This window comes from Phoxinus phoxinus (assembly GCF_949152265.1).
Source record: "Phoxinus phoxinus genome assembly, chromosome: 23".
Lineage (NCBI taxonomy): Eukaryota > Metazoa > Chordata > Actinopteri > Cypriniformes > Leuciscidae > Phoxinus > Phoxinus phoxinus.
The window spans coordinates 9,017,354-9,034,414 of NC_136898.1; the positions used below are offsets into that span (position 1 = coordinate 9,017,354).

At 38.5% G+C, this 17,061-nt stretch overlaps 2 protein-coding genes across 6 annotated transcripts in view; one reads left to right on the forward strand and one right to left on the reverse strand.

Moving 5' to 3' along the window:
• The window catches only part of nsun5 (NOP2/Sun RNA methyltransferase 5), a 7,353-nt gene extending 2,911 nt beyond the window's left edge, over positions 1 to 4,442 (reverse strand). Inside the window, exons 1-7 of the mRNA XM_079599618.1 lie at positions 4,122 to 4,442; positions 3,552 to 3,671; positions 3,292 to 3,463; positions 2,891 to 2,999; positions 2,662 to 2,800; positions 2,457 to 2,572; positions 1,890 to 2,068 (exon numbers count right to left, since the gene is read on the reverse strand). Of these exons, the coding sequence (XP_079455744.1) occupies positions 1,890 to 2,068; positions 2,457 to 2,572; positions 2,662 to 2,800; positions 2,891 to 2,999; positions 3,292 to 3,463; positions 3,552 to 3,671; positions 4,122 to 4,214 (928 nt within the window). The 5' untranslated portion in view covers positions 4,215 to 4,442. The remainder of the gene's footprint in view (positions 1 to 1,889; positions 2,069 to 2,456; positions 2,573 to 2,661; positions 2,801 to 2,890; positions 3,000 to 3,291; positions 3,464 to 3,551; positions 3,672 to 4,121) is intronic.
• ripk4 (receptor-interacting serine-threonine kinase 4) overlaps positions 1 to 16,594 on the forward strand; it is a 16,730-nt gene extending 136 nt beyond the window's left edge. The window contains exons 1-11 of one of the 5 annotated variants that reach the window (XM_079599591.1): positions 2,479 to 2,638; positions 3,368 to 3,448; positions 5,726 to 5,771; positions 5,874 to 6,096; positions 9,756 to 10,047; positions 11,281 to 11,429; positions 11,556 to 11,605; positions 12,497 to 12,655; positions 13,050 to 13,162; positions 13,647 to 13,890; positions 14,163 to 16,594. In XM_079599591.1, the coding sequence (XP_079455717.1) occupies positions 5,915 to 6,096; positions 9,756 to 10,047; positions 11,281 to 11,429; positions 11,556 to 11,605; positions 12,497 to 12,655; positions 13,050 to 13,162; positions 13,647 to 13,890; positions 14,163 to 15,445 (2,472 nt within the window). In that variant the 5' untranslated portion in view covers positions 2,479 to 2,638; positions 3,368 to 3,448; positions 5,726 to 5,771; positions 5,874 to 5,914 and the 3' untranslated portion in view covers positions 15,446 to 16,594. Of the gene's footprint in view, positions 1 to 2,478; positions 2,639 to 3,367; positions 3,449 to 3,891; positions 3,965 to 5,725; positions 6,097 to 9,755; positions 10,048 to 11,280; positions 11,430 to 11,555; positions 11,606 to 12,496; positions 12,656 to 13,049; positions 13,163 to 13,646; positions 13,891 to 14,162 lie in introns of those variants that run through there. The other 4 variants (XM_079599590.1, XM_079599588.1, XM_079599587.1 and 1 more) reach the window with 4 other exon arrangements.
• The last annotated feature ends 467 nt before the right edge of the window (positions 16,595 to 17,061 follow it).

Below are 17,061 nucleotides of genomic sequence, written 5' to 3' on the forward strand. Positions count from 1 at the left end.
GTTAAACAAATGACAAATTATCAGGCAAACGAATTTACTTGTCTAATTTCGCCATTTTGAACTGAAAATGGGCCTATAACGTGACTCATGTAATTCGTTTACTGTCATTGTGAGGGGACGTGAAACATTAACAAAGCCGTTTTCATCTTGTTAGGCACAATATTAATAACGAATGTGTACATGTTGAGAATTAATATAGTACAATTTGTAGCCTTCAGTAAATTTAAAAAGTTCAGCTTTAGGAGGGGAAGAGACAGGGCAAGATGAGGAGACAGAGAAAAAAGTGTGATGGAAAGAAGTGAGAGCAGGTATTGACAAATACTGCCCGCTGACATGGTTTTAAAGCTATTTCTTATCCTTTTTTTGGCCTTCAAACGTCTTGAAATGCACATATCAGAAAAATAAAAAATTTGAATCCCCTAACAACCTTAAATTTAGGACCTATTTGATTATAAAGCCCTGTCTACGGCCCTGTATTAAGATCAATAATGAATGTGTACATATTGTGAATAAATTTAATAAACTTAGTTAGGCTACCTAGCTTTCCTAGCTTTCAGTAAATTAACGTGTCTGAGAAAATGATTCATAAATCAACCTATCAGCTGACCCCAAGTTTACTTTCGTCATTGACAGACAAAAAAGAAAAGCCTATCAGTTAAAACTCAGCTTTAAGACGGGAAGAGCCAGGGCAAGAGAAAAACAAAGAGAAAAAGAGTGTGATGGCTGATGAGGAGAGAAAAATAATCAGCTGTGTGACATAGTTTTAAAGCTATTGTTGTCCATTTTTTTGCCATTCAAAACATCTTAAAATGCACATATGTAGATCAGAGAAATCAAAATGTTCTCGAGCCACCGAGAAAATTATTGCAGATTGGCCCCCGAACACCCCTAACTAGTCTACCTCACATTTGGGACCTCAGTGATGATAAAACCCTGCCATCTGCATGTTAATGAAACTAGTTAATTGTGAGCGTTAGACCCTAACCCAAAGTGTTACCTTTTTATTTTTTATTATTTTTATTATCATACCCTCATTGGGGGCTGAGCCACAGACAGATTCATGTTCCATACTGGTCACACACATTTCAGTTCAGAGAACCAGATGTATATTTGTATTGATGATTCTAATTTAATTATTTTATATCCAATTGTTGATATTTGTGTTTTGAAAAAGTTTTTGATTCATGTTTTGACTCCAAACCAATTTTCTACATAAAAAAAATGTCTTTTTATGTGGGCTAGTAAAAAAAATTTCGGGCTACCAAAATCTGAAGAGTGCCTGCCCGAAGGGCTACCAGCGATTTAGAAATTTTGCGAGCCCTGGTTTGAGAGTATTTTATTTAGTGGAGAACTTTGCAGCAGTATTTTATTTCTTCTTCTTTTTTTTTTATATCTTTTTTTTTATTAGCCTAACGTTATATTTTATTAAAAAGTGTGTTTAAAAAAGTGTAAACAAATTGTTAAAAAAGGAGTTTATAGTAAACAACCAGCAGTTTAATGTTTTGCATCTCTTTCCCTTACTGTACCGAAAATGAACCGAACCGTGACTTTAAAACCGAGGTACGTACCGAACCGTGATTTTTGCATACCGTTACACCCCTACTGCGTACATTGTAAATTACGTTGTTTTTACTTCCTTTTCGCCTTAAAATTTTCCGGGTCAGTACATCTACTTTGGGTTGTTTCGCCAAGTGTATAGAGTAAATGCAGATATCGAATATGGGTCCCTTTTAAAAGGAGATGTAAGCAGGTCGTCAAAGATTTTTTTGTGTGTGGATATGGTCAACAAATCAGAATTGGGCATCAAGACCTGCAGTACAGCCCAAACGGCAAATATCTAAAACAAGATATATCACTGATGCAGTTATTCATTTATACGATATAATTACCTGATCCACTGCAGGAGGGGTCCAGAAGGATGTACTTGACTTCCTTGTACTCTGAGCTCAGTGGATCTACTTTCAGAAAATCCTGATTGGCCAGCTGATGACATGTGACCCCAGCACGAAGGAGAAGAGTGCTCATGGTGGACAGGCGTTTTGCATCAAGATCGAAGGCAAACAACTTCCTGTTGTCCATTTAGAAAATAAATTAAAATGTTAATTAAATTAATAAAATATAAATATTTAATTTGACTATATATACAAATATTAATTTATAATTGTATTAATTTTTAAATATAATAAATGAACAAAGTGTGTATATATATATATATATACAGTAGTAGTCAACATTTGAAGTGGATCAAAAAAGTTCCTAAGACAATAATGGGTATTGTTCAAAAATAATTTAGCTTTGATTAAAGGTTTTGATCCACTTCAAATGTTGACTACTATATATATTTATGTATATATAATGTATATCCATAATCTTTACATACACATACATATATATATAAAGATTATGGATTATGTCCGGGCCTTTATACTTCAGTATTAGATATAGAGATGCTGTACCCTTTATTTTTCATTATGGCAGCTAGATGGCTGGTTTTGTTTCCTGGAGCTGCACAGGCATCGATGACGTGACTGCCAACCGGAGGGTTTAGGAGGAAAGCAGGAAGACAGCTGGCCTACAAAACATTTAATATGAACAGAGAGCAAAATAACATGAGGTTCAACTCATCTTGCAAACAAATGTAGGTGCAGTATAACGGTTTACCTTGTCCTGCAATATAATGTGTCCTGCTTTATAAAGGAAGTGATTGTGGAAGTCCGTTTTTGAGCTGAAAACCAGAAGATCCTTGAGATGAAGATCACATAGAAATGTTTTCCCAGACAGATGATCAAGATCCTCAAGCCTGAGATGATGAAACACGAAATAACAGATCAAAAATACTTCATTTGAAATGCATTATATAGAATTTTGTGACGTGCAGAGGACAACGTACCGCATTGTTGTTCCTTGATATGAAAATCCCTCTCTTTTTAAATAGTCAATGACGTCATCAAGAGTTGTTTTCAGGCTGTTCACTCGCACATAGCGAGGAATTATATTACCTAAAGAGACAGAACATGCCAATGAACAAAAATCTATAAATAGCTTTGTCAAAGGAATGTTAGTACATATGACACATGTATGGTTATGTCTTTGTATATACATACACAAACATGTATTAGTATACACACATACATATGTAAACTTTTATGTTAGATTTGACAGCATATATATATACACACGCACACACACACAATTAAAAAGAATAGCCTCTACATGAATATCACGACCACTACATTATTTTTACATTATTTTACTAATTCAATCAAATTACATCATTCATACCAACATTACCTTGAGTCTGCTGAGAACCGGAGGGAAGCAGGTCCTGATTTCGACTCACTTTCTTTTTTATTTTGATTCTTGCCAGGGCAGATTCTAATCTGGAGCGATGCTTCAACATCGTGGTCTTCCAGGCACCTCCACATTTCACCCCACGGCCGATGAGCAGGTCATACACCAGCACCTGTTGTACACACAATGACACATCTGTGATGCACTGATCCACACAGGCATGTGCTTCACAAGTGACCAATTAAAGTAGAGTCCTTTACTTTGGCTAAATGGATCCGGAGTTTTGTTTCTTTCAGAAGCTTGGTGCTGTTGATGATCTCCTGCAGAATTGATGAGTATTTCTGTGTTTCACACACAAGTGCAAAGAGTTGCTTGATATTCTGATGAAGAGACAAAAAAAAAAAAAGTTTAGTTTTTTAACGGGAATCTATCATAATAATTGTTATTATAATTTTAAAACCATTATAGTCCCCATAAATAGTAAACAAACATAATCATGTCATGTTTAGTAAAAAAACAAAAAAAAAACGTCTTGACTCGTGACGTCATTTTAACTCGACTATTTTGTCCCAATAAGCTTTAGCAAAGCTAAGTATACTTGATTAACAAGGAGACAACAATGCAAGTTAAACGCACGCTTGAGATAAAATACGAGACATGTGAAGAAAACAAGGTAAAGTTAAATATCAATTGAAAAACAGAAATTGTACTTCAATTTTGTTCAATTAAGCCCACAAGTGCCCATCCTTCTTACACAATTATGGACACACAATTATGCCTTATAGTGACTTAATAAAAGATTCCTGAGAGACAAATATATTAGCACTTACTTGAAATTTACTGTCATAAACCAGAGTTTTCACAGCACCCTTTTTCTGCTCCACTTTCTCAAGAATCTCTGCCGCTTTCATATAAAGTGCCATGCTTAAAATAACACAAGCGCTTTATACAGTTAACTGAACACACGTAACTTAATACATTCACATATAACTAAATCTAGTGTCTTTATCCAGTCAATTTCTCTTGCTGCAATGGAGAAAATGCACTACCCACGTTTTCATATTTGTCTGGTTAGTTTTTGCATCGTTTTTCGACAGTACGGAACGTCTTACGATAACTGTAGTACTGATGAATGCCCACTAGAGTGCGCCAAAGACAATTGAACAACTGCTCGTAGTTATTGCCAAACTTCAAGAATTGATCTAATGTATTAATGTGAATAATAAATGCGCTTAGAAGTAACTTTTAAAGTCTTCAATGTGAACCATGCAGGCTTTCCTATTCAATTTATTGAGATATTAACATCTTCAACCAAGTGCTTTCTCTCATACACATCTGAATTGCTAATTACTAAACTGACACCCTCAAACATTATGCATGAAACCCATTTAGCATCCTGTGAACTATTGTCCCGTGTGAATAATACTGTCTTTGGATCCACTTTAATTCCCCTTGAAGACAATAAAACAGCATTGGACATCTCTAGTGAGTTTCACTTGAATGCAAATGTGATTTAACATAGGAAAGCCGCCTTATGAAATAGTAGTATCATACATCAGGCTTTAATGGCCCATATGATATAGTGAGAATATGGAGTTCATACTCAGGAGGAAAAAAACACCTCAGCCAGACAACAGAAGGCATATAGAAGATTGTGTACAACAGTTTTTTTCAGTTAAGTTTTGTTCATGGCCTTAGAAATTCATGTATCAAATATAGGCGGCTTTGTATGGTTAAAAAGGCAAACATATGGGTTAAAAATCAACGAAATACCACCTAGTTGGCTTTTTAAAAATCAGAGGGATAGATTAATTACCTTACTTATAATCCATTGAATGGATCATACAAATATTCAACATGACTCACTGTTGCATTGCATGAGAACATTGTGGTGCAAGGTCTGGTGGATGTAAACTTAATCAGGTCAATGTAAAATGAGTTAATGTTACCCTGAAGCTACAACTAAACTGTTATTTAGATTAACTTCAATTGAGTTCACACATACTTGAACCTCTGGCTAATAAAAACGCTTCTATGACTAGGTTCAATGATTTTTTAACATTCCACACGGCTCATTTTAGCCGTATCGCATAACCAGGACATTGTTGAGTAATCCTAGAAAACATGTATATTTCTTTAGGGGGTTAAGAGACAATCTTCACATTCTTGTGATCTCAGGTTATAAAGGTGTTGGGTGATAACCAGCATTCCTTAAGCTTGGAGAACCGTGTCGAATACAATTCCCAGCCTTTCTGAGCAGAAATCTGAGATGTTTGTAACTTCTGGTGCTGTATTAGATGTAGTGAAGTTGAAAAAGTGGCTAAACAGTGCTTTATGGGCGTCACCAATGGCCTTTAGCATATAAATGGACATGTGTGTCATTGGACTAGATTGGGCAATTGACTCTCTGCCACTCTGTGTGTTCCTGGTTTAGGAAATGATGTCATTAGGCTCCTCCCTCCTCTTACCTGAACACAGGGGTAGGGCCAGACAGAAGCCGTCTGTACAGACAGGAAAAAAACAAGGAACAGTTCACAACCTGTTTGTCTTTGACAAAAAAAAACTGTTTTTATGTGAAAAAGAGAATACAGATTGCACAGGATCGTGTTTAACAACTTGAAGAATGGACGTCCCAGAGAATTCCCCAGGGATTATGGGACTTCTGAAAACTTTTGACGCTTCAGAGTTTGGGAGTTGGGAAAAGATTGGCTCCGGCGGCTTCGGACAGGTGTACAAAGTACGACATATTCAGTGGAAAACATTGCTGGCGATCAAGTGCCCTCCCAGTCTTCATTCAGATGACAAGTGAGTTCATTTTTTATTGTCACTTTCAGCTCACTGAGACTTCTTTATAAGAGTGTTTAAAGTGTGTGCGTGTGTGTGTGTGTGTGTGTGTGTGTGTGTGTGTGTGTGCGCGCGCGTGTGTGTGTGTGTGGGTGTATTAGTTAACCACAATCATCTGATGATAGGCAAGTGAAGTTTGTTTTTGTGATGTGAAGTCCATAATTTGGGAATGCCATACTGGAGATATGCTTTCATGTCAGTTTGCATTGATACTAATTGATATTTGTTGGTTTGTTTATTATTTATTTTGAGTCAGAAATGCAATACAGAATTCCTTAACTTTTTTTTTTTTTGTCCAATGTGAATTATTGTGAGCATTAATATTATTCATTACTTCTAGGCTATTAGTCTCTATTTTGTTCAAATGAACATTTATTGTGCTTGCATGCTGCCCCTCAACGTCATGTTGTCAGGAAACTTCTTCTAATATACTGCCTTGAGCTATGATCCCCAGTCTCACCAAATATGCAATATGGATATCTCTCAAGACTCTGTCTAAAGACTTACATGTGCATTACATCCATTTTCCACTTTTAACCCTGTCCTGACATGACTAGGAGTGGCTGTATATGTGAGCTCTGTTTCCCAGTAACCTTCCATACAGAGATCTTACCCAGAGCTTTGGTATGCACAGATGTTGCAGTCACACGCATAACATTTTTACTTTTGGTTATATTATACAGTCAATTATGGTATACAATATCCCATACATTTTGTTATTGTGAGATATTTACTTATTTTATTCATATTACCTTTAAAAAGTTTGGAGTTGGTAAGATTTAAATTTTTTTTTTTTTTTTGAAAATCTCTTATTGTCACGTCAAGGCTGCATTTGTTTGATCAAAAATGTTTGATCAGTAAAAGCAGTAACAGTGTAAATATTATTGCAATTTAAAATAACTGTTTTATATTTTAATGTATTTAAAAATGTAATTTATTCCTGTGATGGCTAAGCTGAATTTTCAGCATCATTGCTCCAGTCTTCAGTGTCACATGATCCTTCAGAAATCATTCTAATATAATAATATATAATTTTTAATAAAATAATAATAAAATTTTTTTTTTTGTAAACTGTGGTAATTGTTTTCAGGATTCTTAGTGTATATATATATATATATATATATATATATATGTGTGTGTGTATGGTGTATTTAAAACAATGAAATATTCATGAATATTGGGCATGCACTTATTGGCTTTGTGATTTTAAAAAATGGCATATATAGAAAGTGTTGCGGATGCATACTATAAGGTTTTGCGAGAAATAAACCGTGTTATTCAGTCAAAATACTGCTCGGCCGTTACTCTGTGCTTGTTCCTGAGAGTGTGTGTGAGCCGTCATGCAGCCGCTGGCTCTGTGAAACTGTCTGCATGAATATAGCTATATTTACATTTAAAATTGTGATAATTATTCTAGTTTAGACTTTTTGAATTGCACTTCTGCGTGACCTTTGATACACAATTTCATGTGATGATATGGTGTGATTTTCTTTGGGCATAAATGTTTCAATAGCCTTGGATGAGCATGAATACAGGAGCATGTGTTAAGTCTTTTTCCCCAGGGATCAGGCTATTCATATTGTTATGCAACTCCTCTGGTCCTATAACTTTATGTAGAATAGGCCCTGATTGTACTTTGTTTATCAGATCAGAGGCACTATTGATATGTAGCACAATGATGTGTGGCAATTGGAAACATCAACAGGTCCTTAATGTTATAAGAGTTCTTCAGGCCTGGTTATGAGGGTCACATCAACTGCGACATACAGCTGTACTCTTGCGCGTCTTCTTGCAAAACTTGCTTTCGATCCCTTCATGTGGATGTCACTTTGCATCACCAAGCTTTAGGAGGAAAAAAACAAAAGCATCTGATTGAAATCTAATGAATGCCGTGACCATGTGACCCCGAACACAGCAGTTTATCAGTACCTGAGATCTGAAGCTAGACGAATTCTAATTTGCCTCTCTCATCTAAACAGGGCACGGACTTAAAAGCAGGCTTTGTCCTCCTGTGCTCCATCAGGCCTCTGCTTTAGCAGAGTTGCAGAACTGGTAGAACTGGATCCGCTTTTTTTTTTTTTTTTAAGAAAAGAACAGCTTTTGTTGAGCTGAAAAGGGTGGCAGAACAGTGTGGGGCATTAGAATGGGTAGTTTTAAACGTTTACCTCACTCCCTGTAATCTTCTCACTCTTACCTCCCATTTGTCCATCCCAGTGGGAATCTCACCGTTGTTTTCTACCAGACTTTAAGAGTTATGCTTTCCCTCAGCATTCTTAAAGCTAGTTTTATATCAACACTGACCCCCGGCTTGAGCCTAGTCTCAGACTAAAATGCATGTTTGAGCTGTTTTAACTAAATATATATTAAATAAATATATATTTAATATTTAACTAAATATTAAAACATGTCAGTGGCATTGTTTTGTCTCAAAATTCACACCTGTAAGTATGGGTCTTTTTCTAAAGCACGTTTATAAAAGCTACTTAAATGTTCTAATTGAACTAAGGCCTAATCCTGGCTTAATCTATGCCCTATCTGTGAAACCATGCAGGCCTAAAAGTATTTTTAAAAATAAATGATTTACTATTTTTTTCCAATTATTTGTTTGTTTGTATATTTGTTTGGAGTTATGATATCTCTTGGCCTCTCAGCTAGTTTTCTTTCAGTAGAAAATATAAAAACTAAGTGTATTAAAAAATAAATGCACTCATTTTTATACATTTAAATGTATGTATTTATTTATTTATTCATTAAGAGTTATGCTTCCCCTTCCTAAACTTCTTAAACCTCAACTCTTTTATTACATTTTATGATTTATTTATTTGTTTAATGCTAAAATTGTCGGAGAGAACTACGTGACCACTTAGGCTTAAGCGTTGACGTCATATGAGTAATAAAATACTCGGTAAACTAATAAAGTGATATGCAAAATGCTGACTTGCAGACATTGCAAACTTTTTGTTTATTATCTGTGCTTGATTTTTTGAGTTACATGCTGAGATACGAGTTGGTGCTGTTTGCAAAGCAAACAGATCAACAGTAAACTTTGAGATGTTCTTTGTGAGTCCAGTTATAAATTGTAAGACCTACATGTCTGACTTCTGTTTGACTTGTTACTAATAAACGGAGTTATGTAAGAACAAAGTACAAGAGCCATTCAAACAACCCAATATCTATCGATGTTAAAGACTGGAATGTAATTAAAAAGATAATGTCAGATAAATATAGCCTACTGTAAACAGCATTGTGGGAAAACGGTAAAGCTATTTGTGTACACGCTTGAACGCTGTTTCAGATGCGCTGGCTTTTTCATAATGGAAATTTAGCCAATAGCTAAGAAAACATTGTGTCATTGTTCATAATACGCTTCCGGACAATATGAGTGAGTCAGCTTTGTCATTTGTGTTCAGGTCCAACGGGTTTTTAGTACCTTCCCTTGTTGTTGTTTTTAAAAGTGCCTTGCTGTGATTTCTTTATGATCTTTTTAATGAATTGGGTGTGTTGCCAGTTATCCAGCTAAAATCCAGCTGTATCCCTCCCATGTGAAGACATCCCTTACAAAATAAATGCTATTTACATTCCACAGCTTTTTTTAACACAGTATTTTTTTTGTTGTTTAGGGAGCGTGCCGAACTCTTGGAGGAGGCCAAGAAGATGGAGGCGGCTAAGTTCCGCTACATCCTCCCCGTGTACGGCATTTGCAGCGACCCGCAGGGATTGGTGATGGAATACATGGAGACAGGCTCTCTGGAAACTCTACTGGCCTCAGAGCCACTGCCCTGGGAGCTGCGTTTCCGTATCATCCACGAGACGGCGGTGGGGATGAACTTCCTGCATTGCATGAACCCGCCCCTACTTCATCTTGACCTTAAACCAGCTAACATCCTTCTTGACGCGCACTACCACATCAAGGTGAGACAGAACGAGCCACGTCTGGTCATGACGTGACTTTAACTGCTCATGTTTTTAGACCTTCCAAGGAATCAATCACAGTTGATTCATTGCATCAAAGCTTCGGTGTGCGTGATTCATCACTACCTGAGTAAACTGCACTGCTTTTGAGAAAACACCTACAGGTTATTTGGGGCTTTATCTGCCGATCACTCACAAGGGATAGTTCATGCCAAAATCGACGCATTTACTCTCCCTCGTGTTGTTCCAAACCTGTATGATTTTCTTTCTTCTGTGGAAACCGCAAAAGAAGATTTAAAAAAATAAATTAAAAAAACTCTCTGTCTTTCTCCTTATGTTGAAAGAAAGCATATTCACAATGGTCTTTTTTTTGTCCTTTAAGGCAGGGATTCCTAAAAAAAAAATTCAGGCGAACCACATTGACCTAAAACAATTTTTCAATAATTTAACAACCCATTGTTCACGGTTCTCTGGTGTTTAATAGAATAGTCACATGACATGCTGGTAAACATAGTTTTTTTCTGATTTATTTTAATTTATTTCTTTTTTATTTAATTATTAACTTTTTGTCAATTCGTGAACCCCATTTTGGGAAACCCTGTTTCAGGAAAGATCATGATGTTCGGATCAAAAGTGCAATAACACTTGCTGGATTATGTGCTTCAGGTTCATGAAAACACCCCGTCAACATGATGAATTGTAATCTAAATCCAGCGCTGACTACCGAACAATAATTTTAATCTCAGTCGTGTCAGATCATCTATGCTGGAAGTAATGAGGGGGGAGGGTACGCCTATCATTTTCTTTTCACGGTCCCCGCATACCTTTCCAGAAAATTCCCTGAGGGTTGAAAAGCTTTCCCATGCTTTATCCCATTTATATCCAACCTTCCCATGGATGAGTAAGCGGGTGTCGCGAGGGATGGGTGGGAATCGTCGTGTCGGATTGAAAAGGCTGGATGTAAACATGTATCCTGGACCAGTCTGAACAAGCTAAAGCTAGGCAGTGTTAATGAAGGGTTGGCACACACACGCCTACATATGCGTGCACACATTTACAGAAAAATCATGGCTTCCCCACCTAATAGGTCACCTGGAGGCGACTCTAAACATGTGTTTTTGGGGGAAAAAGCACAGTAAATAACACTCAAGTAAAACCTAATGTAGGGATGACTTTAAAACATCAAATCTAAAGACCTAACCATTTCCCTTTTCTTTCTCGTCTTCATTTTAGATTTCTGACTTCGGCCTAGCAAGGTGGAACGGCTTTTCCAGGAATGACGATATTAGCCGTGATGGGTTTTGTGGCACCATCGCTTACCTCCCTCCAGAGAGGATTATAGAAAAAGACAGAATCTCTGACATTAAACACGATGTGTACAGGTCAGCCAGTTTGGATTATTTTCATTATGTAAATTATAACTCGAATATGAGATTAGCTTCCGTTTTTCGAAACCACATTTCCATGCTTATGTCAATGTTGACTAACACATATGTGTTGTTTTACAGTTTTTCGATTGTTATCTGGGGAATTCTCACACAGAAGAAGCCATATCAAGGTAAGACGAGAAGTCAAATCTGTCTCTCAAAGTTGAATTGAATCGGTACAGAGAGCGTCTGGAAACCCTTATTATTACTCCTCTTTATTATGCGTGACATCAGATCCTGTAAATGTGGATTTTTTTGTTGTTGTAATCATTCCAATCTGTCCGGCACTCTGTGAGGGTTGTGATTTCCAGGTACAAGGGAAGAAAAATATATGACTGCTTTTTTTTAGTAACTAGCATTTACAAGAATTCAGTATGAAAGAATGAAACGGGAAAAAGAGGCATGAGAGGCTAAACTGTTGTGTTTGGCACCAGTGAATGGAAGCAGTTGGCTGCCAGACAACCCTTCCAAAAGGAACCTATACAATATCCTGATGTACTGTACAATGAAGGTTGAAATAACAGGACATGAAATTAGCGGCCTCTGTTTGCTTTTTGAGAAGTGTTAATTTTTTTAATTTTTTATTCAGGATGTTGTTGATCCCCGTTTTCATTAGAATAATGTGTATTATTTAAATTGTAGTACTTAAACATCAGTTGTTTTGCCTTTCATTTATGATAATTTAATAAAAAAAAATAAAAAAACGGTGTGTCCGAACATTAAAATAATATACAATATTAATGGAAGGGAATCAGCATTGAGAATTATGAGTAAAACAAAAGTAAACCATTTCAGATCTGTAACAGAAATCAGAATTGAAGGGAAATGTGCTACATACAAAATTATGAGAATGAGTTTTATTGTTTAGCAATGCAAAACCTATTTTCTTTTCCTATTGATTTTTGGGGTGAAATGACTTTGTGTTATTTACTCGATTGTAATTAAACTACATGAACTATATCACTGCATTCTGTTGTGTGGCAAATATACTGATGTTATTATTTGCTCTGTCTGTTTCATAGGAGACAATAACATCCTGCACATAATGGTGAAGGTGGTGAAGGGTGTTCGTCCAGACCTCAGCCTTATTCCCCGCAGTCGTCCTCAGGCCTGCTCAGGGTTCCTGGCCCTTATGCAGAAGTGCTGGGTACATTCTCCTGAAGCCAGACCCAGTTTTCAAGGTGAGTGTCTCTCGCCTCCATCATACCAGTAACGAACATGAGTCATAGGAACCAGAGTTGCATTGCAACAGCGACATGACAGAATATGCCAGACAATGACATAATGTTGTCATTCATGTTTTGCAGTACATTTATAACTTATGAGTATGTTTTATTTCAGGAAGCATTTTCTATTAATGGGTATACCAGACTTTCTTAAATATGTTCTGTCAAGGTCAGACGCCTTTCTGTACGATTTCTGGGGTTTAGGAGTAGGGATTTGGTTAGGATTACTTTTTCAGACTGGGATGTTGTTCCAGGATCATGTCTTAATAGGCGGTGATCATATGAATATGTATGCATATTTATATGTTAATGCATATTTCTGTCTAACATGGTTCACTCTCTCCTCCAGAGATCACTTCAGAAGCTGAGGATCTGTGCACCAAACCTCATGATGAGTCCAGAGCTTCCATTTCTTCAGAACCAGAATGTTCCCCCTGCCCTGCCCCAGCCTCCAGCGAACAGGTAATATCAGATTGATCGCTATGCACGATTGTTCACAAATCTTCTTCCGCTTTCATACCGTTGGTGACGTAAATCAGTGTTTCCATCAGATTATGTTTATATGATTCATTAAGACTGACCTCAGCAAGGTAGAAGTCTTCCTGTCCCTCAGTTATTAGGCAACTCTTTGGTATTTGTTTGTTTTAGTCTAAGCACATAGTGCAAATGTTTCACCATCAGTGACAGAGAATGCCACCAAACTGCATTGCTTCAACAGAACCCTTTTGTCATTTTGTGGGTGAGCGTATAAAATTGTTTATTTTAGGAAGAACATGCTGTCCTTCATTTGTCAAAATGCTACGTCTTTGAAGGAAATGTTTACATCTGCAGTCAGTGACTTATTCATGTATGATCAAAGTGGCTCCCTCTATTATTTCTAAAATCTGAAAACATCGAATTAAATTTTCTCTTACAAACAATCTACGTTACTTTTCTTCACATACAGACTAGCAACCAAAAGCCAGTGAGGCCAAAGTCAGCCATGTTACCTGAGAAAGACTGCAGCCTCTCTGAGTTGCTGTCTCAGATCGACTCGGGCTTCTCGCGCAGTTTTAGCGATGTCAAAGAGGAGTCCCTTGAGAGCAAAGACAACACCAGCAAGAGACTGTCAGGCATCTCCTCTGTGGACTCAGCTTTCTCATCCCAAGGCTCTATTACATTGTCCTTTGAGAAGGAAAATAATGTGAATGGTAAGAGAAAAGCAGCTTACCACTCATGTTTTTGTTCAGTATACATAAAAGCTTTTAATTTTATGATTTTTATGACTTTATTTTATTACATTTTTTGTTTCATTTTGTTATTGGTTTCTTTTTTGCAAAGATTATTAATTATCATAGATGTTGAGCAGAAACCACTTGAAGAGATTTAGACAAAAATGGATGAATCTGACAATCGTAAATGTCTAATCTGTAAAAAAACTATTTTTCACTCATTATTGTTCTCCATTTATGTATTACTTTAGAATCCAGTGAGTTTCAGAAGAAGAAGCTTTGTGAAGCCATTCGCACTGAGGACATCGCTAAGCTGATGAAGATCCTCCAGCCACAAGATGTTGACTTGCTCTTGGAGGGTGGCAGCAACCTGCTCCACTTCGCCGTGAGTCTGGCCAATGAGGAAGCAGTTAAGTTTCTGCTGCTTAGCAACTGCAACCCTAATTTGCCCAATACTCAAGGAGCCACGCCCCTCCACCTGGCTGCCGAAAAGCGGCTGAAGGGAGTGTCCGAGATTCTCCTGAGCCGCAAGACGACAAATGTCAACGCCAAGGACGAGGACCAGTACACAGCTCTGCACTTCGCAGCCCAGAACGGCGACGAGGCCCTGACACGTTTACTCCTAGACCGTTCCGCTTCCATTAACGAAATAGACGCTCAGGGACGCACGCCGACGCATATTGCCTGCCACCACGGACAAGAGAACGTGGTGAGGGTCTTGCTAAGTCGTGGCGCTGATGTCCATGTCAAAGGCAAAGACGACTGGACGGCACTACACCTGGCTGCCTGGAAAGGCCATTTGGGAATTGTGAAGCTCCTGGTGAAGCAGGCAGGTGCCGATGTTGATGGTCAGACATCGGACGGGCGCACTCCGCTCCATCTGGCGTCTCAAAGAGGCCAGTACCGTGTGGCACGGATCCTGGTGGAGCTCGGCGCTAACGTGCACCTGACATCCGATGGCCTTCACAGTCCTCTTCACGTGGCGGCGGAAACAGGCCACACCAGCACCTCAAGACTGCTTGTGAAACACGGCGCAGATATTCACGGCCGGACGGCCAACGGCTGCACCGCCTTGCACCTGGCATCCCAGAAAGGCCACCTCCCGACGGTTAAAATGCTTCTGGTGGAAGGTGCTGAGCCTGAGAGCTCCAACCATGGCCTCCGCACGGCTTGTCACCTGGCTGCCGAGAACGGCCACTGCGAGGTCCTCCGAGAGCTTCTGCAGAACTTCCCCGACGTCGCTAATGCTCAAGACAGAACTGGATTCACTCCACTTCACCTGGCTGTACGTGGCGGCTACAAAGACGCTATCTGCGTCCTGCTGGAACGTGGCGCCCACGCAGCGCCGCTGTCTCCGCAGCTCGCCAGAGATCGCTCGTTTGACTACACGTCGGAATCGGAGCCAGAGAGTCCGAATCCTCTCACCCCGACAAAACTCGAGAGGAAAGTGGTTATTCTGAAACTCACCAGCCACAAAAATATTGACGGCACACTGATACCCGTAGACTCGTTGTGTGAATCGGTGCCTTGTTGAGGGTCCTACTGGGGCTTTGGCCTCATGGACATCAGGACATTTTGCCAATATGCTCCCAGACACTTTCTCCCTCTTTTTATCACTCCTACTTTATAAGACTGATAGATGCTTTAAAATAGGGATTCTTGTTATCCATTGGATTTAATGTACATATTGTAATTACTCAGTTATCAGATTATTGACAGGTATTTTCTCCCGGGTTTGGTCTCTTGACTTTCCTCAAGTGTTATTTTGTGATTAGAAATGCATTCTGTATGTATATATATATCGCTACTGTAAATAGAGCCTCGATATTGTACTTCCGGACTTCCTGTCATTTCCATGCCATTGTTTATCTATTCCTTTGTTTGTTGTATGTCTTCAATTTCACCATTTTCTTCTTGTTACCAGTGTACTGTGGTGATGGATGCAATGCAAGCAATGCTTTCTCCAACCCCAAAATTGTATTATAGAATTTTCTTTTGTAGCATATTAGAATAAGCTCATCATATATCAACTTAATATTGCACTTAAGTTCAAATCTTGGCTATAATTTAAAGAGAAATGGCAATGTTGTGAGGCCAATTATATAATTAAAATGGTTCACTCAAATAGAGCTGTGCATTTATAGAGCCATTTGGCTCGTACCATGGGAACGGGCCCTCAGGAGGATCACAGGTGTGGGTAGACCGTATGGGGGGAGGACTCTATCCCATGTACCCTCATGTTCAGGCCACTGGCTCATTCCTGAGACCACTTTATCTTTTCATCACTCTGTAAAACCACTGCGCCGAGCCCTGCATTATGCAAAGGGGGGTTGTAGCTGTCATTACCTTTCACTGTCTGGAACAGAAAGCCTGTTAATTGCTAGGTCTTTAAACTACTGTTGAACTCTGATTCTTTGTTGTTGTTGTTGTTGTTGTTGTTAGTATCCATGCATTTGCATCTGTATAAATAATCTTCCGTAGCAAACTCAGTAATCCAATGCCAACACCTCCTGCAGGTTTCACCATGACTTCTGTAATTAGCCTAGTTGATAAAGCTGCCTTGCCATTTCCCCTTTGTACACAAAAAAGGTATTTCTCAGTTATTCATAGTGTTTGCACAGTTTTATATTTGCACAGTTTTATATTTGATGAAAAATTAAAGTGCATCACATGTATGTAAAGTATCTGTTGTCTGTTGTTGCATATTTCAGCCCGTCAGACTTAACCATTACTACTGTTTAACCTTTGCTCTTTTCCCCAATCAATATTTGGGTAAAAAAAAAGAAGAAAACTTCAGCAAATTACCCAGAACATCTAACAACAGCATAGCAAGACACTGGAAACCACCAAGAACACCCTAGCAATACCTGGCAAGCGGCAACCAATTAGAACATGCTAGGAACCGCATAGCAACACCCCAGCAACCACTCAGAAAATTCTGGCAACCACACAGAACACCCTAGTGGCTGCATAGCAACACCATAGAAACCACCCAGGAAACCCTGGTAACCACACAGAACACCCTAGCAGCTGCATAGCAACACCCCAGCAACCACCCAGAAAACCCTGGCAACCACACAGAACACCATAGCAGCTGCATAGCATAACCCTACAAAGCACCAAGAACACATTAGCAACACCATGGTAACC